The 25069-nt window shown below is 57.9% G+C and overlaps 1 protein-coding gene across 2 annotated transcripts; it reads right to left on the reverse strand.

The window, feature by feature from the left end:
- Window positions 1–1938: 1938 nt before the first annotated feature.
- Window positions 1939–25069, reverse strand: CBX7 (chromobox 7). Of its 2 annotated transcripts, none has more exons than XM_042947841.1 (6): window positions 24775–25069; window positions 22560–22603; window positions 15413–15478; window positions 11349–11415; window positions 8396–8468; window positions 1939–8008 (listed from the first exon to the last, which is right to left on the reverse strand). In XM_042947841.1, the coding sequence occupies exons 1-6, from the start codon at window positions 24841–24843 to the stop codon at window positions 7854–7856; spliced, it is 474 nt and encodes a 157-aa protein (XP_042803775.1). In that variant the 5' UTR covers window positions 24844–25069; the 3' UTR covers window positions 1939–7853. The 2 variants fall into 2 exon arrangements, with proteins under 2 accessions (XP_042803775.1, XP_042803774.1); XM_042947840.1 differs by having other exon boundaries at window positions 8396–8747.

Consider the following 25069-nt stretch of genomic DNA (forward strand, 5'->3'; position numbering starts at 1 on the left):
GTTTCCTACAGCATCAACCTCAATGACCCCCTGTCCTCACTCTTGCTTCCTAGGACCACCTCCCAAATACGGTGCCTGCACACTAGCCTCGTCTCAGACTCCATTCTCGCGGACGCAGTAGCGGTTCCCTGGGGCCTCCGTCACAAAGGGAGACCAGGCGGCTCAAACACCAGAAATTTATTTGCTCAACGTTCTGGAGGCTGAAGTCTGAGGCCAAGGTGTTTGGCAAGGTTGGTTCCCTGAGGCTGGGAGGGAAGGGTCTGTGCCAGGTCTCTGTCATTGGCTTGTAGACGGCCTTCCCCTCGGCGTGTCCTTCACATCGTCTTCCCTCTGTCTCTGGGCCCCACATTTCCCCTTTGCCTAAGGCCATCAGTCACATCAGACTAGGGCCCATCCTGTGGCCTCATTTTCACTTACCTATCTCTGTAAAGAACCTGTCTCCAAATTAAGTCGTATCCTGAAGTGCCTGAGGTTAGGGCTCTAATACATGAATTTAGGGAGGCAGGGGGAGGCGGGGACACACGTGAACCCGTAACAGGTGAGGGTGCTGGGATAGCGAGGGCTCTAGTCTTTGAATGGTGGCATTGGACAAAGAAAATGGCGGCCTCAGACCAGCCACCGTCAACTCTGGTTATGCTGTGAAAGTTCTTGTAAGTTTTTTGTTTGGGAAAATAGTTATTTTTCATATATATATATATGTCATATAAAAATATGATATATATATAGAGACATATATATATAGACATATATATATAGACGGTCTATATGTCTATATATATATGTCTCTATATATATATCATATTTTTTCATGTTTTATGACATATATTCATATGCATGACAGCGTTTAACGACCCCTGATCTCCCAAAGCCCTGGGGTACGTCTTGCTGGTCATCAGGCCCGATATTTAGCTACAGGAGGTGCAGACAAGGCTGGGCACATTGCCTTGGCAGGCCTCTTATTGGGGACCCTGACAGGGAAGGAACAGAACCCTAAGTCCCGGGACGGAAACATTTGGGATAAGGTGTCTGAGAAACTTGACCGCCAGAGTCTCCTGACCCCTCGGGCTGGCATCGGAAGCCCGTCACCCTGACTGGGGAAGGGCAGACCCCTCGCTTGGTGACCGCGTGAAGGCCTCACCTGAGGCAGACACCCCTCCAGATTATACTCTTCCTTCTCAAGCTTCCCCTCCGCCTCCTTTCCTTATCCCGGCGTGGCCCAAGCAGGGAAACACGCTCCCTCCCCACGAGGAAATTGTCAACTCGCTCCCAGGAGCCGGGGCAGCCGCGGACACAGCGGAGCAGGAACGCGCAGCTCGCAACGCGGGGCTGGACTGGAGGGTTTGAGACCTAGTGGCGCGAATAAACCGTACAGGAGAAGATGTTGGCGTTGAGAGCGTCCTCATGCCGCAGGATCTCCCCAGCTGACGAGGACACCTGGTGACAGCGGCGGGGCACGGCCAAGGTGGCCCCGCGAAGCCTGGCCCTGACGGCCTACTGTGGGATGGAGATGCTGTCGGGAGGGACCTGAATCCCCATCTTGGTGTTTAACTGCTGCCAGCTTTTAAGCCTACATCTGGGCAAACTGATGAGAAAGCCTGGTGCGTCTTCTTTGGTGCCAGAAGATTCAAACCCGGCCGGTACCGGGGAGCTTGGCCCCGGCCCGCCCTCCCAACAGCGAGAAAACCCGGGCCACTCTCCTCTCAGGTCATTCTGGGCCCGCCTGAGAGACACCCCGCCCCCACTCTCCCCAGAGATCTCAATTAGGCATGTAATCGGTATTTCCACACCCTTCTGGTGTGTGTGTGTGTGTGTGTGTGTGTAGCATGAATCTCAACATCTGAACCAAATTTGAGAGGGGGGAGGGGTGGGTGGGGCTCATTTGCCTCTACAGGTGACCGCAACAGGTGCTAAAACCCGCCTGGGCATAGTTGCCAGGGAGGGGCCGGAAGCCTCGGGTTGGTGGAAATTTGGGGATGGATTTCTGACGTCTGACCCTGCTCTCCCCTGAAGGGGGCACATGGTGACGGCCCGTCACCCCAACGCGATGGTTGGAGAAAAACACCACGCAGAGCTATGCCAGAAATAATAGAGCCTTGAGAAAATGTATATTGGAAGGTCTCTCTGGAGAGGCGGCCGACGTACGTCGCGAAGCCGAGCAGCTGGGAGACCCGCTCAAGGTGGACCCGCCGCCTGCCTCTTTGGTCTGTACTTCTCCGCTTCCTCAGAGACCACAACCACCTGCCACGGATCCGATCGGGGTCTTTGATTGTGCTCGCTCGACCCTAGATGACTCCCGCCACGCGCTTAAGCGAGTTCTGTCCTTCTCCGGAGAAGGCTCTTTGAACGCTGTAGTGAATCTTGAAGTCTTTTTGTTGATGGTTCGCACTTTCCCGATAAATATGGGAATGAGGAGCCGTGCGGGGCGACTGTCCTTCCAACTGTCGACCCCTGCTCCCTTCCTCTTGCCCCTGACTTGTTCGTGCCTCGTTCTTCTCTCGTGCGCCGCTGGATTTGTGCCCATCGGAGAGCACTCGCCGCAGAGAAGATCTCACAAGGAGGACAGGGCGAGCCATCTATCCATCTGACAGGGGACGACAGCCAGCCTCTGCCCTTGACAGCCGGTGCCTGCACAGTAAGCCCGCCAGTGGAATGACCATAGTGGGTGTGACACAGAGGGTGCGCGTGGCCTGGCCGCCCGGGCTTCCTTTCACAAAGTTGTCCCGAGGCTAGTTCCCATCGCTGATGAATGGCCAACCCGTCAGAGGCAGGTGCTGAGGGTTCGCCCTCGATATGGCATCATCCTTCAAGGAGATCGGCCGGACCCTTCGTGGCAAGGGTCGATGACCCTTCGATTACACTGGCTTCCTTCCCTGCTGGAGAAGTCAGCAGTTCGCGCTTAGCAGATCGGACACCAACGCGCGATGAGGGTTTGCCTTCTCTGCCCACACCAGCCATCCATCCCATCACTGCCACCATCGCCCTGCAGAGCTGGGCCATTGCCCGCCAGGACCTAGTGTAGACACCAACAGTGCTGTGTCCAGGGAGAGCCGAGGGGGCAGACGCTACACTGGTCCTCCTCACCGCGGCAGTGTAGACCCTGGTCAATCAGAGGTCGACCTGGTTTCCGGCACAGGGTAAGGAATTCCTCGGAAGCTACAAGTACCAACCGGTCACTTTGGCGAAAAGCGTGGTTACTTAACTGATGTGGCGAACTGACCTTGCTTACCCGACATGCCAGGGTCACCGCCACATGCTGCGGGTAGAGAGGTCACTGAGGCATCTCTCGGTGCCCGGTGGCGACTTTAAACGGGCACTCGCGGCAAACTCAGCTGATCTGACAAAGACGAGTCGACAAGGACTCAGACTCTTCGTGGACAAGAGGCTGGGTCACCCCACCGGGCAGACAGCCTGGACCAATGGGAACTCGGGCTGAGTGAGGGAGATGGTGAGGGTCAGACACAGGCTTGGGGTTGGCTACGGCACCGAGGACTCTCGCTGCTGAGTCTTTGTTTAGAGAGTGTAACTGGCCACCGCCTGGAAGACTCCACGAGAGTGAATTTGTGTGGCGAACGCACAGAGGAGCGGTGTGAGGCGTGGGCCGTGTCAGACGCCTTTAGTGGCCCCCCGGGCACACTTGGCCTCGGCTCTGGGTCAGCTGTGGAAGGGGACGGTTCCGTGTGCAATTAGACTGGCAGCGCGTCTCCATTTTCTGCCCCAGGCTCTTCCAATAAGACAGATGGGGTAATGGACGGTGGCCGCCGACATGTGCAAATCTTGGAAGTTGGGGGCTGGGTTCGCAGACCCTGGGGCAACCCTTGACCAGCGCTCAGGGAATAATGCTCCCGGCCCTCATCCTTCGGGAATGGGCGACTCTGGGTGACACGTGTGTCCTTCTGGGGTGACCTCAGGTGGAATGACACGGTAGTTGCCATAATGGCGACCTCAATAGCCCACCTCATTGCGGCTTCTCCTCCTTCCCTGACCCATTCTACCCCCCTCACCCCTACTCCTTGGATCACTTCCCAAATAAAGCCCCTGTCTTGGGCTCTGCTTCTGGGGTGACCAAGGCACCTCCAAACCTGCTTCTCCTCCTCTAGCCTCCACCCACATGAAGAACCACCATCTACCCAGTTGTCCAAACCAGAAACCGGGGCATCATCGTGATGCCTCCCTCGCCCTCACACCAAATCGTTTCCCAAGTCTTGGTAATTCTACCACCTAAGTCTATCGCCAGCCGATCCGTTCTCCCTCTTTCCCTGACACATCCGTGGCTGTGGGCACCACCACTCCCCACCTGGGCGGCCACTGGGAGGGTTGGGACACAAGCTGACTCTTACCTGTTCTCTGTTACCAGTCCTGCACGCTCCTGCTCGGTCTCTACCCTGAGCCCAGCATGAGCCTAAATGCAGAGGAGGGTAGCGGACTCTCCCAGCCCCCACTCATGTTTGCTCTGACCGCCACTTTCTGGGCCCAGAAAGGTGTGCCGAGCTTAGCTGAACGGTAGGTGAGCATTAGCCCATGAGAGTCCAGGGTTCCAGAACCTGCAACTGCAGAGACTTGGGATATGGACCACCCCTGGGTTCTAGAAGAGAACACTCTTGGCAGGAAGCAGAGAAAAGGTGAAGGGATCCCGGCCTCTGATGACACCCTGCAGGGACCCTAATGGTGGGCGCCTGCCCATCTATGCTCCAGCCTCCAGTCCCCAACCACTTTCCCACCCCCACCCAAAGTAATCCTGCTGTACATCTGGAGGGCTCAGAAAATGTCCAAGATCACGGTCAGCAAATGGCAGACCTGGGACCTAAATCCCTGGGGGCTGGAGCTCCTTCCTCGGCCCAGCTGTGACTCCGCCGAAAACGAAGGCTCGAATGCAAGAGCTTTTTTTTTTTTTTTTTTTTCAAAATCATCTTTAATGTATTTTTAATAATTTTTTTTGCCTCATTTACCAGATAAATCATCTAAATAAATAGATGCTATACAGTCTCTTACCAATATCAGTACAAAAATAAACCGCGCTCTGCGTCCGCTCTAGCCCTCCCAGCACACACTCACTCGGAAAAGGCATGTGCTTGGAATCAACTCACACCCCCAACCCTCCCAAATACATTCACGTTGTCTGAACAAAGCTCGACGCTCATTCCGCGCAAAGGCAGCGTTCCTGTGCTGAGACGTGGAGGCCGGGCTGGCCACTTACAAAGCAAAGCTAAGCCACCTTACACGGGCATAGCGGCCCCCGCAGGAGGGGAGTCAGCAAGGGGATCATCACCCCAGAGGGATGACAGGGCTCGGCTGGGCATCACAAGTGGCCGTGCGGGGGTGGAGGAATCCTCTCCTCGCCCCATCCCACAGCAAGAGGAAAGTACCGACCGGGCTCTCTACATTCAAAATGGGTGGGGGCTGGAGGGGGGAAGACAGGGGGTCCAACTCTTTCTAAGAACCCCCACCCCTGCAAGTACTGGCCTTCTGGGGAGGGGTGGGGTGGGAGCTCAGTGTCCCAGGCCCCACTGGGACGCTCAGGGCTGGGGAGAGGCCTGCAAGGCCGCACCCAGCCCCTCATAGAGGTCTCCATCCCAGGGAGCCGCGGGGAGCCCCGGCTCCCAGGGTTCTGCCCTCTCTGAGACGCGGGATGCTGAGGAAGGGGCAAGAAGCGTTTTGCTGCAGCAGACAGAACATCAGCCGTCTCACTCCACAAAGAGCCCCCCAAATCTCCAGGCCTGCTAATTGCACAAACAGCTCTTTCAAAGTGCCCATGAGGCAGGAAGAGGTCCCATGTCCCCTGGGGGAGGGGGGGTTCCTTCTATTGCAAGCCGCCAGCCCGGTCCCAAAGCCACGGGCGACGGCATTCAATCAGACAGACCCCCACCCCCGGCCACCCTCCCCACCACCCTCACATCTGTTGGGAGCCCCTGTCCTGGGAGACACCCCCCCAATTCCAAACTGCCCTTCCCCGACCCAGGGTCTCCCAGCTGGGCAGGGTGGAGGTGTCCAGGTGCCCCTCCTTCCCTGGTCCACCCCCACATACTCCTCTAGAGTCAACTTCCCAGGCTGGGAGGAACCACCAGAGGGGACCACCCCCCAATGGAAGCACTGAATTGACCCTGGACAACGAAGGATTAAGGAGGGAGGGGAGAGAGAGACTCAGGGATTTAGGAATCTTGCCAGCAGGGCACCCCAAACAAAAATGGGGTACAGGCTGTCTTTGGTTTGGGAACTTGGGGAGAAGGGGCCTGGGGGAAGAACCGCCCTATCCCTGCCTCAGCAGGGTTCTGCTGACTTCCTCAGGACAAAGCAGAGTGGGGAGAGAGCCCTGGGAGAGGGCGGGCAGGCCCCCCCCAAGCGCCCCCACTCTGATGATGGGGGAAAGGGAGAGGGAGCCAGCCTTTTACTTTTGCTCCCCTGGCACCCCCCTCCCCCGCCCCTGCCATCTGGCTTTTTCTCCCTTACAGGGCTGGGGCAGGGGAGAGGGGGAGAGGACGCTCCTCATTGCCAGGGAAGCCACTTGCCCGCGGGGCACATTTGCGCAAACCAGGAACCGAGGGCCCCTCCTCCTGGCAGCCACAGCCCCTTGCCGGGTGGGCCCGGGGCTTACACACAGCCTGACCCACCGTCCCCCGCAGCCAGATGGCAGAGAGACACGGCAGAGGTCCCCCCACAGGAAAACTAGGTCGCTCCCGGCTGTGGCATTTCGGACGAATGGGAAGGGGACACGGAATGCGAGGAGGGAGAGTTTCGGGAGTTGAAGGCTGCCCTGAGAAGGTGACGGGACGCTCCCTCCCTCTCTGGGAGGGCGGAAAAAGAGAGGAGTGGGTAGGGTTGAAAAGTCACCTGAGTCAGAGAAAACAAGAGCCCCTCGGGGGAAGAAGGACAGGGCCCAAGTGCCTCAGAGCCAGTGCTGACCCACGGCGCACCTGCACAGACACGTGCACACCTGTGGCCGGCCAGGTGAAGCCACAAAACCCCCCTGCGTGCTGGGAGCATCGGAGGCCATCCTGCCCTCTGCTGACAGCTGTGAGCAAACGAGTTGGGACAGAGCCCGTCACATGATGTGCTGTACAAGGGTGGTTAAGGGTGGGGTGCCCCCGACAAGTTCTCAGGTGCTGCGAATCGCCCCGCATTCCCCGGGTCAGGGTTTCCGAACAGGAGATTTGCAAGGCCCACGGCCCACGGCTGCAGGCAGCGCGCGTGGTCGCGAGGGCACGGGGCCGGGTGCGCCCACCTCACGGGTCAGGCGATGCGGGTGGGGGAGCTCCCCGGAGAAGGGGCTCGGCGGGCAGCCTCCCCCAGGGGAAGACCTCTCTGAAGGGTCTGGAACGCACCCCAGCAACCTCAAAGCCTTCCTCCTGCCCCCTCATTTTGACCCAGTCCTTTTTGGCCAAAGCCAGCCTCCGTATCCCACCGCAAAGCTGGGGTGGAAAGTGACACACAGCGACCCACCCCCACCCGCCGCCCCCGAAACGGAAAAGGGAAACCAACCAAAAAGGCGGGAGGGGGTGGCTCAAGGGAGAGGGTCTGGGCCTTCCCGTTCTCCTTTGGTTCCTGGGACCAGCTGCTGCGTCTCTAGAGAACACTGGTGGTGGAGGCATCCGGGGGTGGGGGGCCCAGAGACGGCACCCTGACCGACAGAGCGATGCCGGGCCTCCCCAGCCCCCCAGACAGACCACCGAGCCTTTCTGTAAACATCACACGCAGAGAAAGGGGCGAGGTGGCGGGAAAGTGTCAGGATCTTCCCCCCCTTCTCCTGTTCCATATATTTTTAAATAAAATAATTACCCCGCCCCCAACCCCTCCCCATCTCTGGAAGTCCCCACCCCAAGCCCAAAAGCAAACAGTTTACGAAGAGTAAAAACGGTGACTCAGAACTTCCCGCCGCGGTCCCGGAAGAAACCTTCAGCCGCCTGGGCCTCGCGGAAGGTGACGGTGACGGAATTGGCGGTGATATCGGTCACTGTCACTTCGCTCGGGGGGAGCACGGGAGTCCAAGGAGGGGGCCCCTCGGCCAGGTCTGCATCTGCGGCAGCCACGGGAGAGAAAGGCAGAGAGATGGGGGACAGCGTTGACGACAGCGTAGGAAAGGTGGGAGCGGGAGGCGGCATGCAGACCCCCGCCAGCCCAGCACCGGGTCCCCCTCCACGTCCGCGGCCAGGTCGGGGCCTAGCTCAAGGCTGGACACACGGGAGGACGCCACTACATTTATCTTCCCTGCCTGGACCAGTTCACCCACAGTGGGACCACGGGAGGAGGGGGACCAGGCTGAGCCGGGGGCCCCTGCGGGCTGTGCAGCCTCAGGAGCCCGCCGGGCCCTCTCTGGGCCTTACGGCAGCTGAGCCTGATGACTCGTGGGGACTTTCCAGCTCTGAGGGGCTCTGGGACTGGGCCTCGGGGCCTGTCACCTTACCCTCCTCCTCGGGGGGCTGCTCAGCAGGCTCCCACTCGCTGGCCGCCTGCAGGACGTCCGGGGCTGCTGGCTCCTGCAGGAAGAGCTCCCGTGGATGGCTGTGACTCTCCAGGTCGGGCCCGCGGGGCGGGAACTTCTTGCGTGAGAGCCGCAGGTACTTGTGGGCCTTGCGCGGCTTGCGGAGCGGGAAGGGCAGGGTGGGCACCAAGGGGCCCTTGTCCACCAGCTCGGGCGCCCCTGCCTTGACCACCCCCTCAGGGCTCCCGCTGCCGAGTGGGCGCGTCAGGGAGAAGCACAGCTTCTCCTTGCCCTTGGCCTTGTGGGAGCTCCGCAGGTCCATGCTGTACAGCCGCTGCGGGGGCAAGCCAGGGCACGGCGGGTCAGCCCTGCCCTCCCCGCCACTGCCGCGCCTTTGCTCATGCCGTTCCCCCCCCCCCGCCTGGAGTGCCCTTCCCTGCGTTCCGTGGCCCGGAGCCGGCCATCACCCCGACCCCCACCCCGGCCCAGAAAGCCAGCCCCGAGCAGCCCAGCCCCAGCCCCGGCCGGGTACAGCCACTCGTCCCGGCCCCACAGGGCAGCCTCATCTCCCCAGGGGGTTGTAGGTGGCGCCGGGATGGGGCTGCAGGGAACATTACTCTGGTGCACAGCAGAGGAGTGTACAAGAGGTACAGACTGAACATCGACCAAGAAAAACCAAATCTCGGTTCGTGAAGCAGACAAGTGAAGGAGTTCTTCCTCATCCCAGGAAAGGCACTTCTGCTTACTAAAGGACCCCCAAAGCCGAAACAGCCAGGCCGTCGAGGAGATGGTGTGAGACGGAGGCCCTAAGGCTCCCGGGGCAAGTAACCAGGGGCGCACGTGGCACTAGGCGCACGGTCACGCGGCCACAGGGACAGTGCTCTGCCAGCAGCCTACAGGCGCTCCACTCCTCCCCCTGAGCGGCGCGGGCCCAGCCCCCTGCCGATGCCCCGTCTCACTCTCGTGAAAATGGGGCCGGAGGGCACGTTCTCCCGCCACGCAAGGGCTGGGTTTTTGTACTCCGGGGATTTGACTAATTGACTTTGGCAGAAATTTAGACAAATCCACGAGACATCCCTGGTGCTAAGGCGTCGGGAAGGCGTGGATCACGCTGGGACGGTACCTTCTGCTGCCACCTGTCACCAGGGGCCAAGAGTCTCCACGGAGAGCGAGGCCCTCAGATGGGGCCTGCCGGTCAAACATCTCCCAGTTGGGAGCAAAGCCCACATGCGCAGGCTGCATTCGCCAGTGCTGCCCACTAATGCCCGTCACACGGCATGGGGCATGGGTGGTTATGGGACAGGAGGAGGGCCGACCAGGCGGAGATCGGGACAACACTGCCATGCCGGGAGGGCTTATCCGATGGCAGCTTTACCAAAACCTGCTCCTTCGGCCCGGCTCACAGGCCATCACGAGCCCAGTAAGCTCCTCCCTCCTGCCGTCCACAGAGCGAGAACCTGCGGCTGCCCACAGCCGTCCAGGAGCACCCAGGGCCAGACCTGGGTTTGAATCCAGCTCTGGGTAAACTACCGGCCTCCCTGAGCCTCGGTTTCTTCGTCAGTGAGACGATGAAGAAAAGAGTGGCCAGCCTCTGAGACCGCCCCAACGATGCGCGCCTCGGGGAATTCACAGCCATGGGCAGTCCCCTGGAACCCTGGGCACTGTGGGTTGGGACCTCCAAGGCTAAGTCAGTAAAGACCCTGTGCTCCCACCTTCCTCGTGCTCTCTCTCTCTCACATCATCCACTCTGGGGGAAGCTAGTGGCCACGCTGCAAGGCCACCCGGGAGCCCTTGGAAAGTACCAGGCCTCTTGACAACATCCCGTGCTGACCTGCTGGCACACGAGCAGCCGGCCGACGGTCCAGCCCCGGTCAAACCTCCAGATGAGTGCGCCCTGGCTGACATCGTGACCGTAACCTGAACTAGAAATCACTAAGGAACCAGCTACAGGACCCCTGAATTCCTGACCCACCGGGACTGGGTGAGGTACTAAGTGTTTATTGCTCTAAGTTGCTAAGTTTGGGGCTACTTTCCTTCCTGGGACCCAGTTCACACCAAACCCTGTGAAAATACCCATCGCATGAAGGGAATCCCACCTTATCTGGCAAAAGTCCCAGGTGATCTCTAATCAAGGGTGGGCAGGAGACTGGACATGTCTCCTCACCCTGCGTGGGGACCAAGAAGCCTTATTTTTGGCTTCAAATACCCGGGTGAACCTTATTCACTTAAGGAGAGCAGGTACGCTGATCACCCCAATTTTACAGAGAACGCTCGAGCTCAGAGAGGCAGAGAGACCTGCCTCAAATCACACAGCCACGTCACTTCAAACTTCACCCGCGTTCCAAGCAGACCAGTGATGTCAGCAAAGTGGCCCCAAGACCTGGGTAACTTGGGGTGTCCCAGAGTCTAGACACAACCCCCCTGCCTGTGGCAGAGGATTGGAAAAGGGGGCCCCATAGGTTTCTTCTCACTCAAAAACGACACATTTCTAGGGCATTTCAAGACTACGGTCTCAGAATTCTGAGTGTCCTTTTCTTGGATTCTAAAATCCCAGGCTCCCACGTTTCCTCAGTTCTAACGTGTATGTGTCTGAGGTTCTCCAATGTTACAATCTTGTGTTCTGGTGACTTTGAGCGTGATGAAGGCTAATTTACAAGATTCTAAGCTTTCAAAAGTCTAGGCTCCCACCAGCCATAGACCCATCTTTCCCCATACCCACAGCACCTCCCGCCCAGGCTGTTTTCCTTCCCCACGTCCCCCTATGGAGACGGACCCACTAAGTCCCCCCCCCCCCCCCCCCCACCCCGTGCCCTGGGCAGAGCAAAGAGGTTAAGTAGTTCGGCTCCACTGGCTGGTGCAAATGCATGGGGTGGGGGAGGCTGGTAGGAGGAGCAAGGGGGGGCCTGTGGGTGGGCACCAAGGCTGGTGGCGTTACCTGCAGCAGAAGCCGCTTGGGTTTCGGACCTCTCTTCCTATACCCCGACGCTCGGTCTCTCTCCTCCCTGGGGTGCAAAGCAGATGGCAGAAGAAAAGCAAACACTGGTGACATTTAAGGGAAAGGAAAGCATCCGCTCCGCCCAGGCCTCCGCTGTCTATGGGGAAAGGGGGCACCCACCATAGGCCACCCCCCGACCCCGGAGTAGGGACTCCTCCCCATTGCCCTCGTTAGACCGTAACAGTGGGGTCCCATGTTCATGTCCCAGGGTCTCGGTCTTCCCCTCTGACAAAAGGGGAGGGCACAGCCACCGGTCCTAATGCTGAGGAGGGAAGCGGGCGACATCTCCAAAAGCGGGCGTGTCTTTACCGGGCTCCAGGGTCACTCCAGAGCCCCGCTCTGCACGCCACTGGGAACAGCCTCCAAAACAAAACAGTTTCCACCCTCAGGAGAGTTGTATAGAAACCTGCCAATCAAATTTGCCTCAGACGTCCCAGGGGGGCTGATGAGCATGGGCACGGTCCTTCTGTAAGCGAAGCCCTGCCCAGATTTCCCCCCATTTGGGATCTGCATGAACCTGGTGGAGAGGACAGGCCCTCACTGTATCATCTGGTTGGGGAAAGGGAGGAAAGCTCGCCTTTTCGGAGTCCCTGGTGGATGCCAGGTTCTCTGCTGGGTGCCCTCCCCACAACCCACCTGCACAAACACACACACAACCCCAGGATGTGTACAAAGTCACACGGGACACATGCGAGACATCGCAACAGAGACTCCAGCAACAGCCTCAAAGCCATTTTCATTCCACCTTTTCATCTCATTCCATCCCACTCTCCATAGCTAGCCCCCACTGCAGAGGCCACGTGGGCAGGAGAGAGAATGCGGGGGCCGGGAGCGTGCCCCTTCCCGCTGCGGGCTGTTTGACTCGGGGCGGTCTCTCCATCTGAGCTCGGCAAAACCGGACAGTCCCAGGCAGCTGGTCCACCGCCAGCCCTCCTCGGGGCGGCAGCTGTCTGCCGTCTCCAGGGGTGCTGGGGAGACGCACCTCGCGTGGGGCCCTCCCTCCCTGCCTGCGCGCTTGGCCGCAGCAGGTCTGACCCGGGGCCCCGGAGCCGGCGTCTGAAAGCAGCAGCCAAGGCGCTGTGATAGCAGCCGCTCGGCTGCCAGGAGGGACCTGCCAGCCTTTAAGGGTGACAATCTTCCCTCGGAAGCTGGTGCCGGGCACCAGGACACCCTGTTCCAGGCCCAGCTCTCCCCTGATCCACGGGAGACCCTGGCCGGTCGCTTCCCCTCTGGACCTCAGTGCCCTTGTCTGGAGCGAGCGGTCGCTTCTCAGCCGGCCACCAGGGCTCCTGGGAGAAGCAAGAGGGGTCCCTGGGATTTATCGAAATGGGGGGAGAAAAAGCTAAAATGATAAAGTGAGGTGGAGGAGGAAGGGAAAAAAAGAAGAGAGGAAGAGGAGGAGGAAGTAGACAGGGGGAAAGGGAAGGGCCTTAGGGGAAAAGAATAATGATGGGAGCGTGTTTGTGACGTTTAGGTAAGTGTGGCGTATATCATCACATACCGGACGCTCTGCACAAGGCACTGCTCTACCTAAGGCCCCCCTGTGAGGGAGCCACTATTACTATCCTCATTTTATAGTTGTGGAAACTGAGGCACAAAGACGCTAAATGACTTGCCCCATGCCAAAATTCTGACAACTTCTGCCGCTGAGCTCCGGGCTCCAGGCCTAGTGAGGGTCAGGCCCAGGGTCCAATCAGGGCCCCCAGGGCAGGCCTGGAGCCCAGGCCACATGATCCGGGTTTCCGATCTGCAGCGTGCATGCGTGCGTGTGTGTGAGTGTGTGCACGTGCATGTGTGAAGGGGGAGAGGTCCATTCTATCCAGTCCTTACCACCCAGGGCCTGGTTTCTGCCAGCCTTGGGTCCTACCCATCAATGGCCAGTGCTGTGGGGCTGTGGCGACTTAGGAGTCGTACCCTCTCGGCCTCTCCCTGCGGGCGGGACTCCCCAAAAGAGCCCCCTTGCCAGACTCCCTCTGAGTCTCTTTAAAACCCTGCAGAGCAGGTGTTAAATGGACATCATCCCTCTTTCACCTCCTTTTCACCAAGACTGAGAGAGAAGAAGTCGGCTGAAAGTCACACAGTGGGTCTGTACAAGCTCTTCGTTTGTTCCTTAACTGTTGACTTTCCTGACTCCTTCAAAATAACATCCGGATCTTGCACCAGGACCTACACGGCACTCCCTGAGCTGCGCCCCCCATTCCCTCAGCTGCCCCATTCCTGCCTCATCTCCCACACCTTACCCGGCTCACATCACCCCAGCCAGCCACACTCACAGCCACGCTGGCCTCCGTGCTGTTCCTTAAACACCGGCTCTCACCCCGGGGTCTTTGTACTGATTGTTCTCTTTACCTGGGATGTCCTCTAAAATACTCACTGGGCTCAATCCCTCGCTTAATCCAGGTCTCTGGTCACACCCCCCACCTGACCACCCACTGACCCCTGCACCCCTACCTATCCCCTCTCTCTGCCCCCAACCCTGTCTTTGCAGCAGTTATGACCATCTGATACCGTATACGGGTTTTTTTTTTTATGTTTTTTTATTGCCGGTCTCTGCACTGGAGCCCCATGAAAATAGGGTTGTCTGTTGGTTTGGTTCCTTGCTGTGTCCCCAGACACCTGGAATAGTGTCTGGCACACAGCGGAACCTCAATACCTGTTGCGCAAATGAACAAACGACCCTTAGTTACCATCGGGAAGATAATTCACACACGTGTGCCCACACTTACTGGCCTACAAAGTGCTTTCGGAAACCTTGGTCCCCATGAGAGCCCCATGAGATCAGCACTCTTATCCCCACTTCACAGATGGGGAAGATGAGGCTCCAAGAGGAAAAGGCCTTGCCCATCGCCACACAGCTGGCGAGTAACAGAGCTAGGGTGCTAACCCAGGACTTTGGCACCTGCCCGGCACTCTCCTCGCTACAGTCCGGGACATTCCACAGGATTTTCCCAAGCACCCGGGGGCAAGAAAGAAGCTGAGGGACAGGGACACCCTGATTTTTAAAGGAAAGAACCACGGAAGGTCCTTGGAATCGGCAACAGGAAACTTCCTGGGGGAGAAGCCATGGGAAGAGGGCAAGGAGGGCCAGAGGAAGGGCATCTGACTTGGAGTCAGAAGCCCTGGGTTAAGTCCTAGGCTGGCTGCTTCCCAGCTGCGAGACACCCGGACAAGCTCCTTAGCTCCTCAGGGCCTCAGTTTCCCCATCCATCCAATGAGACCCTCATCCCTGTCTCAGGAGGCTACCGCGAAGGGCCAAATGAAAGCAATTTTATGAAAAGATCCCGCCCTGCAGGGTCTCCACGGAAGAGGCAGGAGGGTTTGGGCTGCCTGCCGGCAGGGAGGTCGGTCAAGCTGGAGCTCATGCGGCAGACGGGGATGGCGAGACTCAAAAGGCTCCCACATCAGGAGAAACAACATTCTGTCAAAGGCTCCCCCCTGAGATGCGCCCTCACTGCCCACCGGTGGAGCTGCCGATCGCGAACCGACCTTCGGAATCGGAGCAGAGCACTGGCAGGTAAGGGAGACTGAGGTAAGGGAGCTTTGCCCAGGGCCACTGAGCTGGGAGGCGGCCAGGTGGGATGGACCAGAACTCAGATGTCCTTGCTCCAAAGCCATGGTCCCCGGCCTTTCTTCAGCTTCACCGGACCTCCCTTCGCTTGGTGGGAGAATCTCTCTCTGATCTGTCCCCAGGGCCGTGACGGCGCATTACTGATACTGTGCCCCTCACACAGGGCATCTGTGAAAAGCATTTTTACACTCTTCGCAGCAACTGAAACCCCAACTTCAGGGAAACCGGGGCCGGTGTTATTACAGACGGCCCATTTTACAGCAGACAGACCGAGGCCTGGGGAGGTTAGAGACGTGGCCAGCGTCACTCAGCGACAGGAATGGGACCCAGGACCCCCAGCTGCAGACTAGACCAGGCTGTCCCCACCAAGTCCCCGACCCCCACGCCCATGACCCTCATCCGGAGCCAAGCCAGCGGCAGGCTGAGGCCCCCTTACTTCTCCTCATAGGCCATGACCAGGCGGGGGTCCAGGATGTGCTCTTCTGGCTCCCATGTGCTGTACCTGGGGAGAGAGAGGAGAGGTCAGACGCGGCCCTGCTCCCCACTGGCATTCACGGAAGCTAGGGTAGTTCCACCTGGGCCCACTGGGGGCAGGGGCGGGGCAGGCTTCTGGCCCTTCCCCGGTCCGGCGGAATTGTCACCAACTCCCGAGAGCTGTTCCTGGCTGCCCAGGCTGGGTCGGGAGGCTCCCACGACACTAGGACTGCCCTCGTTCTGAGCACCGATCACATCAGCCTCTAAACAAGTGTGTCTAACTCCCAGTTAGACCTCGTGTTCACCTCAGGAGCACAGGGTCCTTCTCCCAGGATTCCCTTCCCATGAGAGGCATGAGCATGTGGTCAAGAGCGGAGGCTCTAGAGCCAGACCAGCTGGGGTCAAATCCCAGCCCTGCCCTTGCTCGCCACACAACCTTGAAGGATTTCCTCAACACTTCTATGCCTCCATTTCCCCAACCATAAAGAGCTCCCGTGCTGCTTAATGCATTCACCTAAGGGCTCCGTGCCTATTCCTTTTGCTGTCCCCAGCCATCCTCAAGCCCTGGCCCCAGCATGGCCCTCTCTGCCTGGGCCGAGCTACTCCCTCCTCGGTACACATCTGCACCTTCACGGCCAGGTCTGAAGTTCCCTTGTCGGGCCCGGCACGCAGCAGGAATTTGGTAGATGTCTAGTGACTGACTGGTACAGAGATGCCACGGCAGGCCCCTTGGTATTTCCACCACCCCCACACCAGAGACCATCCCCTGTTGGGACAGATCTGGAAGTCAGAGCTCAGCAGTTCCACAGCTCAAGCCACCTTTGTTCCACATGCACTATCATTTACTTAATATCTGCCTTTCAAATAGATCACTTTTTTTTTTTTAAGTGTATTTATTTATTCTTTTTGAGACAGAGTGTGAGACGGGGAGGAGCAGAGAAAGAGAGAAGGAAAAAGAATCCCAAGCAAGCTCTGCGCTGTCAGCTCAGAGCCCCAAGCGGGGCTCGAACTCACGAACCACAAGATCATGACCTGAGCCGAAATCAAGAGTCGGACGATTAACTGACTGAGCCGCCCAGGTGGCCCTAAAGCAGGTCATTTTTTTTTAGTTTAATAATTTTATTTTAAAATCAAACTTTAGGGGTGCCTGGCTGGCTCGGTCAGAGGAACATGCCACTCTTGGTCTCGGGGTCGTGACTTTGAGTCCCATGTTGGGTGTAGAGATTACTTAAAAACATAGATAAAAAAAACAACTTTATATCACTTCATGAATGGAAAAACTAGTACAGTTCACCATAAACAGATGCCAGTGCATAAAAAACTAAAAGTTTTAAAACACAAATCTAAATGTGTGTATGCATACACATACTTAAACATACTATACACATACAAACATATAAATACACATGTGTGTTCATGTGTGCGCACGTATGCATACAAACAACACCAGAGCCACGGACTATGATTCTGACCCAGGTGGCCCCCAGCTGCGCTAGGTAAGAAGGGAGGTGAGAAGTGTCACGGAGGTGTTAGGAGGCAGAAAGAGGCTGGGGCCAGCCCCTCGGGCTGCCTCCTAATCAGCCGAGCTAAAACCTTCACCTTCAACTGTCCTGGGACACTGATACCCACCAGCAGTCCAATCCAGATTCGAACAACAAGCTACCCAAGGACAGAATCCTTTCCTCCTTCCTTCCACGGACGCTTCTGCGCACCTACTGTGCGTTGGGCCCCGTGTCAGGCTCTGTGGACTCAGTGACAAAGGTCTGTGCCCTGAGGACCTTATAGCCCTTACCCAAGTGCCACATGCCCAGCCTGATCGGGCACAATGACACCTTCCTTGTACGTGCTGTGCTCTCCTCCTGACGGCCAGTCCCTCGGTGACCACCTCCTCATCCTTTAGGAGCCAGGCCCTTGTAGCTTCCCCTGACATCCTCTCCAAGCTGTCCCACTCCCAGCCTCCTCCCTGCTGCTCGCCACAGCCTGGGCACTTGGTACTTCCAAAATTATTGATGAACCCAGCTGGTATCTTGGTTGGCAGGCTGTAAGCCCTCCCCAGGGTGCCCAGCCCAGCCCCAGTCCCTTGGTGCTCTAGGAAAGGTGACAGAAACCACTGTAGAGTTTTGCTCACCCTGAAGAAATGCTAAAAGTGAAACTTTTTTTTTTTTTTTTAGTAGTTGGAGTAATGCCCAAAGTGTAAGCAACCAGAGACTGGCAAAGACTCCCAACCTTCCTCTCCCAAAACAAAGGCTGACTTTCCCCAACTGTAACTAGAAACAAGAAAAGAGGAATTTTGCTTTCCTCCTGTGTCCTCTGTCCTCTGCCTCGCCCTCTCTGCTCTGTTAAAATATCCCTACAGTGTTCTAGTCCTCTCTGTCCTGCCCACTTCTCCACTGCCCTGCCCATTTCTTTGTTGATGGAGGTGCTGTGTGGTTCCTGGCAAGTCCCCAACCTCCTCTGGACCTCAGTTTCCTCATCTTAAGAATCACCACCATCATGGTAACAGCACGACTGCCAGGGACTCCTCTCAATTCCTCACAAAACCCCTATGAGGTAGGTTACCCCACTTAAAGACGAAGAAACGGAGGCACAGAGGGTAAGCATCTTGCCAAGGTCACTGAGACAGCACGTGACCAGTCTGTGGTTGGAACTGTTGAATCTTGGCCACCCTCTACCTTTGGGTGTCTCACATGTCACTGCATCTGTCTCCCCGCCGGACTGTAATGTCTTCGGGAGACGGGCAGTGCCCGACTGACCATGCCCCGTGTCTGACGGGGGCCTCGTACACAGTACGTGCACAGAAAGGGTCAGTGGATTCAGGGGACATTGTTACTGGGCTGGGGCTGCTGGGGGTCTGAAACAATGGGAGAGGGTCAGACCAGGCAGCAGGAGGCCAGGTCCTGCTCCGTGCTGCGCGAGAGAAAAAGGAGGGGGACTGCGCTACGTCTCACTCTCCCCGACATCCCTGTCCCATGAAGTGGAGGCCATTAGCCCCGCTCCGCAATGTAGAGAGAGAGACCACGTCGAGGGCAAACCCGCTTTGCGAAGAACTGGGCGCGGGCAGAAGAGCACCCAGCCAGCGGGGCTCACAGCCTAGATACCACGGAGCTGAGTCTGCGGGTCGCAGGGCGGAATGGGGCGGGGCGTGCAGGGGGGCGGACGCGGGCTGGGCGGGAACGGAGCGCTCCACGGGGCGGGACGGAGAGCCCCACTTGGCCCCGCCCCGCCCCCTGCAGCGGGTCCGCCGTGAGCGCGCACGCACGAGGGGCGCGCCCCGGATTACCAGGCCAGCCAATGAGGGGCGGGGGCGGGGACGGCGCGCGCCCGCTCCGAGGTAAACACGGCCACGTGACCGACCGCCCCGCCCCCTCCCCCCCGCCCGAGTCCGGGTAAACAGGCTCGCGGCCGCCCCGCCTGGGCTCCGCTGCGCAGGCTCCCGCCGTGCAGGGGGCGGGGCCCCCCAGAGCCAGGCCCGCCCTAGTACCCCCACCCTCCCATTTAAAGCCCTCCAAAATACGAAGCAGCGAGGCGGACTCGGGTGCGCCGGTAAGTCCGCCGCTGGGGCCTCCAGTTACTCATCCGTGAAGTGGGACTAATGTGAGAATTAGTTGTGCGAAGCCACGTGAAGCACTTAGTTCAGCGTGACACATAATAAAAGCAAATGCTCGTTAAGAAACCAGTTCCAAGCAAGTGCAAAAACCTCCCAGGCCCCAATCCTGGACTCTGCTGCGGCTGCCCAAACCCTGCGCTGGAAGGAGATGACGCCCTTCCTCTGCCCCTGGCATTGCTGTGAAACTTTTCGGGTCTCAGGCAGCCTTGCCAGGGTCCTGTGAGGCTAGGGCTCCATTTTACAGGTGGAGAAATGGAGGTGCAGAGGTTGAGGGCTTTGCCCTGGGTCACACAGCTTGTAAATCTACAGAACGAGGGTTCAAAGGCAGCCTGGTCTGCCTAGGCACTCCAAAGCCTAGGCACTTCTTACTGAATAGTCAAAAGACCAAAGGACAAAAGATCCTCAGTCACCTTTGGCAGAGCTGACTGTGTATCACAGGGGCTAGGTCCCCAAATTCTGGGGTCAGGCAAACCATAGTTCAAATGATCCCAGCTGTAGATGACCCTGGGCATGGCCTCCTCTGCTGTGGATTTGTTTCCCCATCTGTAAAATCGGTTGCCATGAGGCACTTAAAAATGGGCCAATACCTGACTCAGACAAGGTGCTTACTGACCAGCAGCCTGATTATTGCTGTACCCACTGACAATATCATTACCAAAGCTCCATGGAGGCAGTCCTCCCTAAAAGATGGGGTAGTATTCACAAGTGGTAAAGGAAGGAAGGAAGGGAGGAATGCATTCCCAAAAGGGGAACAGCAGTCCTGGGCAGGCTGAAATAAGTGGGGTATCTGACAGTCTCCGTGGGGCAGAGGGCCTGTACCTGGTGACTTAACATCCATCACCCTGTTCCCCTGGCCCCTCCCTGGGCAATTTGCAGTACCTTCCAGAACAAACAAGATAGCTCCTCTGCCCCATCTGCTGGGGATGAAGGGCAGTCATTTGTCTGCAGTTGGGGAGAGAAAATGGGCAAAGCATGTAATGGCCTAAAAGGGGCCTGGCACAGAGTGTTTGTTTAAATCATGGTTTCTGTTACTAACATAAGCCTCCTTGGCCACGGCGAGGAAGGTGCTGCTGAGCAGGAGAATCAGACTCTCCCCCAGCCAAGGCTCCCAGGCCTGCCCAACTACCCACTCCCCAGCCTCTCTCTCAGCCTCTTCTCCAAGCAAGGCCCCCTGAGAAGAGGAGACTAAGCCCCAGTGGATTATAAAAGGGCCTGGGTTCTCCTGCTCTCCCCCTGACTGAACCTGTCTTCCCCCAAGTCAAGTGGGGTGATACAGCAGGTAGCATGGGGTTGGAAGTTATACTCTTGTAATGATCCCCCCTTTGGGCCTCAGTTTCCCCATCTGAGGGCTGACCCAAATCATTTCTAAGGCTATGTTGAGTTTTTATGGCGAATGGGATTTCCCAGATCCCTTTCCTGGCTGCAGGGAAACCTAGAAGCTGAGCTGTCTGACTTTGTGTTAACGACAAACATTTCCTAAGTGCCTGGTCACCTGAGAAAGCACCAGTACTTTATCTCCATCATCTAATCCTCACAACAATGTTGTGACACAGGCCTCATCATTCCAACCTGGAGATGAGGGACCACAGGCCCCACCATGTTGGGGACCTGGACGGCTGTGAACCAGGCCAGGAACCCAGGACCAATGTGCAGGAGAGTCAGGGGTGCCCCAGGTCATCTGGTCAAACAGGACTCCCAGAACCTTTGCGGAGTCACCAAAGGCAGGCATTAGGGCCCCCCTGGTGGTCTCAGCATGTTAAGAAACAAGTGGCATCAGGGTGAGGGGCTCAGGCCAGCAGAAGCACGAGGGACTGGACTGCCTTTGGAGTGCCAGGCCCTTCTCTCCTGGCTGAAGCTCTGGTAGGCAGACATATCCGTTTGGGATTTAAAAAGTGGAAGAAGGAAAAAAAATAAAAAATAATAATAATAATAAAATTAAATTAAATTAAAAAGTGGAAGAAGGAACTTTTCATTGAGAGGTACCTCTGTTTAGAGAAGGAAATCTTTCAAAAGATGGGAGTCTACAGAGGAGGAAAAATAGCCAACAGTGCTGTGAAGGCCAACAGGCTGGTGACCACACCCCAGTGCAGTGCCTTCTGGCGCACAAGCTGAGTGGGGAGCGTGCACCCAGGGAGTCAGCGCTCCTGCGGCCGATCCTAGGCATCTTCCTTTTCTAGCTCTCCCTCAACTCTTAACTGCTTCTTCACCCCGATGAGTCCACCTCTCATCTGCCGTGAGGAGCAGGGGATCCCCCTCCAGTTCTGGGGTGTTGGGGAGGGGGCAGCAGGGGCAGCGGGAGCCAACCGGCGCATTATCTGGTGGGCCAGCCACCGACCCCAATCCTCAGGACGCCTGCAGGGTGCCCTGAACACACGGGCCCAGGACTTTCACCCGCAAGGTGAAGGAGCCTGGGAGAGGGGAGCAGGGCCTGGCCTAATGAGCCTGTTTTGTAGAAAGGGAAGCTCAGGTGACATAGGCTGTATTCCCCTCTGCTCTGTTTCCCCACCAGGCTCCCATGATGCTCCTAGATTCCAATACCAGCTCAGCCCTCAACGTAAACACAGCAGAAAGCCCCCTGCACAGAGAGCAGAGGCTCTGGGCCAAGGGGGTTTCCAGGAGGGCAAGGAGGCAGGGCACCCACAGACCAATGAAGAGGCCCCACGACTTGCTCAGTCCCTCCCACTCCCACCGCCCTGTAGGGTGGTGATTGGTTACTAGGAAGGTTCCTGATTGGACCTTAGCAGGAGAGGTGGAGCCACTGAGAGAAGTCCTGGATCCAGCACCCTGTCCCCCAACTCCAAGATGGAAGAGGCACAGAGGAGACTTCCGCAAGCAGGAAGGCCCAGTTCAAGTCCCACCTCTGCCTCCACTTGCTGTGGGACCTAAGGCAAGGCGCTTACCTTCTCTGAGCAAGCTTTCTCATCTTTAGAGATCACCACCATACCTGTTTCACAAGGCTGTATGGAAACCTGCTTGGTAGACTGGAGAATGCTGTCCAAAGGCATAGGGGGCTCAGGCTCTGCCCCTAGCTCTATGGCACTGAGGACTCATGCTGCACTGGCTAGACGTGTCTAATCCAGCCCCACAAACCCGCACTCGGCCTGTATTTGTTCTGCCTCCACCTGGCGAGCAGCCATCTCTGAAGCCAAGACGCTGGGCCTTCACCTCCCAGGTGCCAGGAAAGGCCAGAAGGAGGGGAGGGGAGGCTGCAATCAGGAGATGAAGCTCAACCCAGAGAAGAGCAGGAGAGAAGAGGAGCTGGGGCCCACCTTGGCCCTCATGTCCTTCTAGCCCCTCAGCTGGCAGAGGGGACACTGAGACCCAGAGAAGAAGATGATTTAGTCAAGGTCCAATGGCCAATTACTAAAGCAGCTGGAGCTAAGAGCTAAAAGCTAAAAGCAGCTGGAGAGGCAAGAGGCATAGAGAAGGGTGAACAGGTAGGCAGACACACAGACACACGGACAGACACACACACACACACACACACACACAGGAGCCTTACTTTGGAGGCCATCCTTTCCATTTCACCAGATATTCGACTTTACCCTGGGAAGAAAGAAGAGCAGAAACAGTGAGATACACGGCTGCCCCAAAAACCACTCCCGGGACAGTAAGGCCCAACCCCTACTGTGCACTGATGTTCCCCCAACACATACACAGCCCAGGGACACGCCCCCTCCCACAAGATCCCCCACCAACCCAGAGACACCCAAACTTTGGCTGCTGCGTGATCACCCCTGGATCGCTTTCGCTTCCTGCGAAAGCACAGGCGCACATCTGGCCCCAAACATTTCTGGGGCTCCTGCGGCAGAAGCTCAGAGCTCGTGTCACACACACGGGGAAACTAAGACCAAATGGGGCAGGTTATCGCCAAAGATCCAGTGTCCAGAGTCCCAGTGCTAAGACCGTAAGTCTTAACTTTTTAGAACAGAAGACTCTCCAGGTCCTAGAAAAATTCCTCACTGGTGTGTTTCCCGTGGTGCTAGTCCCACCAGCCAGCCCCCTCTCTGGGAGGGGATGCCTCCGGCCCAGAGGTGACCCCCGGCTCAAAAGACCCTGGTGGGACCCCAGAGAAGACTAACAAAGTCTCGCCCTTCAGAAGTGGTGGTCACATCTCTAGTAGTTACAAAATAGAGCCTGACCCCTCCCTTCCTCACTGACCGGGCCTGGCTTTCCAGTCCAAACCCGTCCCCACCACGTCTTAAGACCAAGACGTGTCACCTCCTCCAAGAGGCCTGCCCTGACCAACCTTGCTAAGGCCATCTCTCCCACCTTCCACCTCTCTTTCTGCATAGCACAGGGCCCCACTTGAGGACACCTGCATTTATTTCCTCATTCGTTATGTGTCTCCTCTGCCAGAATGCCAGCTCCATGAAGGAAGGGATGTAGTCTTCCCTGGGGCTGAGAATGCTGCCTGGTACATAACAGGCCCTCGAAAAATATGTTTTGAATGAAGGCTGAAGGAACGATGTTCCTCACCCTCCACGAAGAAGGAAGGTAACCGCTGTATCTGCTTAGGCTGCAGTGCATGGAAAACACTGGGCTTTGTGGAATAAATTAAAATCGAGGAAACCTTGGAAGAAGGGAGAAGGAGGAGGAAGGGCAGCCCCAAGAGTTCAACCCCATCAGAGCTGGGGGAAAGAAAATCCCCACCTCAAACTTCACCCTTGGCCCAAGATGCCAGGACTGAGTTTTCTCTCTCCAAAGAAGATGAGCTAGCAATGAGCCAACTCGAGCTCCCGCTCTACCCCCATCACTAGCTTGCTGTGTGACCTTGACCAGGTCATTTCCTCCGTCTGGGTCTGAGTCTCTGCCTCTGTCAAACGGGAGGGAGAAGGCGATCTCTAAGACCCCTCCCAGCCCTGCCACTGAAGCCTCCCAAGGGGCTGCAGAGAGGAGACGAGGGGACAGGATGGTGGTGACTGCCAGAGGATGAACTTTCCCCAAGGGCTTCCATCCCCAACCTCCAGCGCGAGGCGACCACTCCGCAAACAGGTGCACAGGACGTACGGACCGCCAAAGCCAAGCCCCGAGGCGCGGGTACCCGAACCCAGTGGAACAGATGCCTCCTTAAATTGCAGGGCGTCTGTTTGGGAGGCGAAGGGAAGGGGGAGGAGCTTAGAGGATGCCCCAGCGCCGTAGGCGGCTTCACTGAGCCTGGCCGGGCGGGGCTGAGAGTTGGGGTGGGGAAGACAGAGAGGTGTGCGCTGGAAGACCGGGAAAAAGACCGAGGTGGGGGTAGAAGGGATCCGAAAAGGTCGAAGTCCAGAGCTAGTCTTCGGAGGCGGGAGGCTGAAGCTCCGCCTCCAACTTCAAAGGTCTCGGTACCGAATCGAGAGTCTTGAGTTCGAGACCCAGCTCCGACGCTAACACACCAGGCAAGCCTTTTCCTCAACTTGGGCCTCAATCTCCCCTTATTTAGAATGAGGGGAGGTTGAGGAAGGATGGCGTTCAGGATCCCTACAGTCTGATCCTAATCTCCAGCTCTGGCGGGCTCAGCTGCCCCCAGGATGCTGGGGCGACAACTTTTATTCTACTCCGTCCTACAAGGCGGCGGGGGAAACTGAGGCACGGACTGGGGAGACGAGCCCAGCAGCGCGGAGCTGCCTGGGCCCCCCGCCCCACTTTTCCCCCTCGCCGCCAGCGTGGAGGGGACGGTGCTGGGGACAACAGGGGACCCCACAGGGGTCCTGGGAGCCGCCCCCAGGCAGCCTCACCTTCCGCACGCGCTTCTTCCGGATGCTCTCCACCGCGAACACCTGCTCGCCGATGGCTGACAGCTCCATGCGGGGCGGCGGGCGAGCGGGCCCGGGGCCGGGCCGGGCCGGGCCGGGGGCGGAGCTGCGGGGCCGCGGCTGAGGCGCGCGATGCTCGGGCCGGCGGGGACCCCGTCACCCTCGCCCGGGCGCGCACGCGCACGCGCACGCGCGCACACCCCCTCGCGCTCCCTCACGCCGCCGACGTTCCATTTTTGAACCTGCGCAACGTTTTCCTCTGCGCGAGCGAGCGAGC

Source organism: Panthera leo, chromosome B4 (genome assembly GCF_018350215.1).
Source record: "Panthera leo isolate Ple1 chromosome B4, P.leo_Ple1_pat1.1, whole genome shotgun sequence".
NCBI classification, from domain to species: domain Eukaryota; kingdom Metazoa; phylum Chordata; class Mammalia; order Carnivora; family Felidae; genus Panthera; species Panthera leo.

Bases quoted from the DNA above. Each gene is read 5' to 3' on its own strand.
- CBX7 (XM_042947840.1), bottom strand. From the start codon at position 24,843: ATGGAGCTGTCAGCCATCGGCGAGCAGGTGTTCGCGGTGGAGAGCATC. The intron at 22,604-24,774 runs GTGAGGCTGCCT...CTTTCTTCCCAG, and splicing joins GGAAGAAGCGCGTGCGGAAG to GGTAAAGTCGAATATCTGGT. The intron at 11,416-15,412 runs GTAAGGGGGCCT...TTTGCACCCCAG, and splicing joins GTCATGGCCTATGAGGAGAA to GGAGGAGAGAGACCGAGCGT.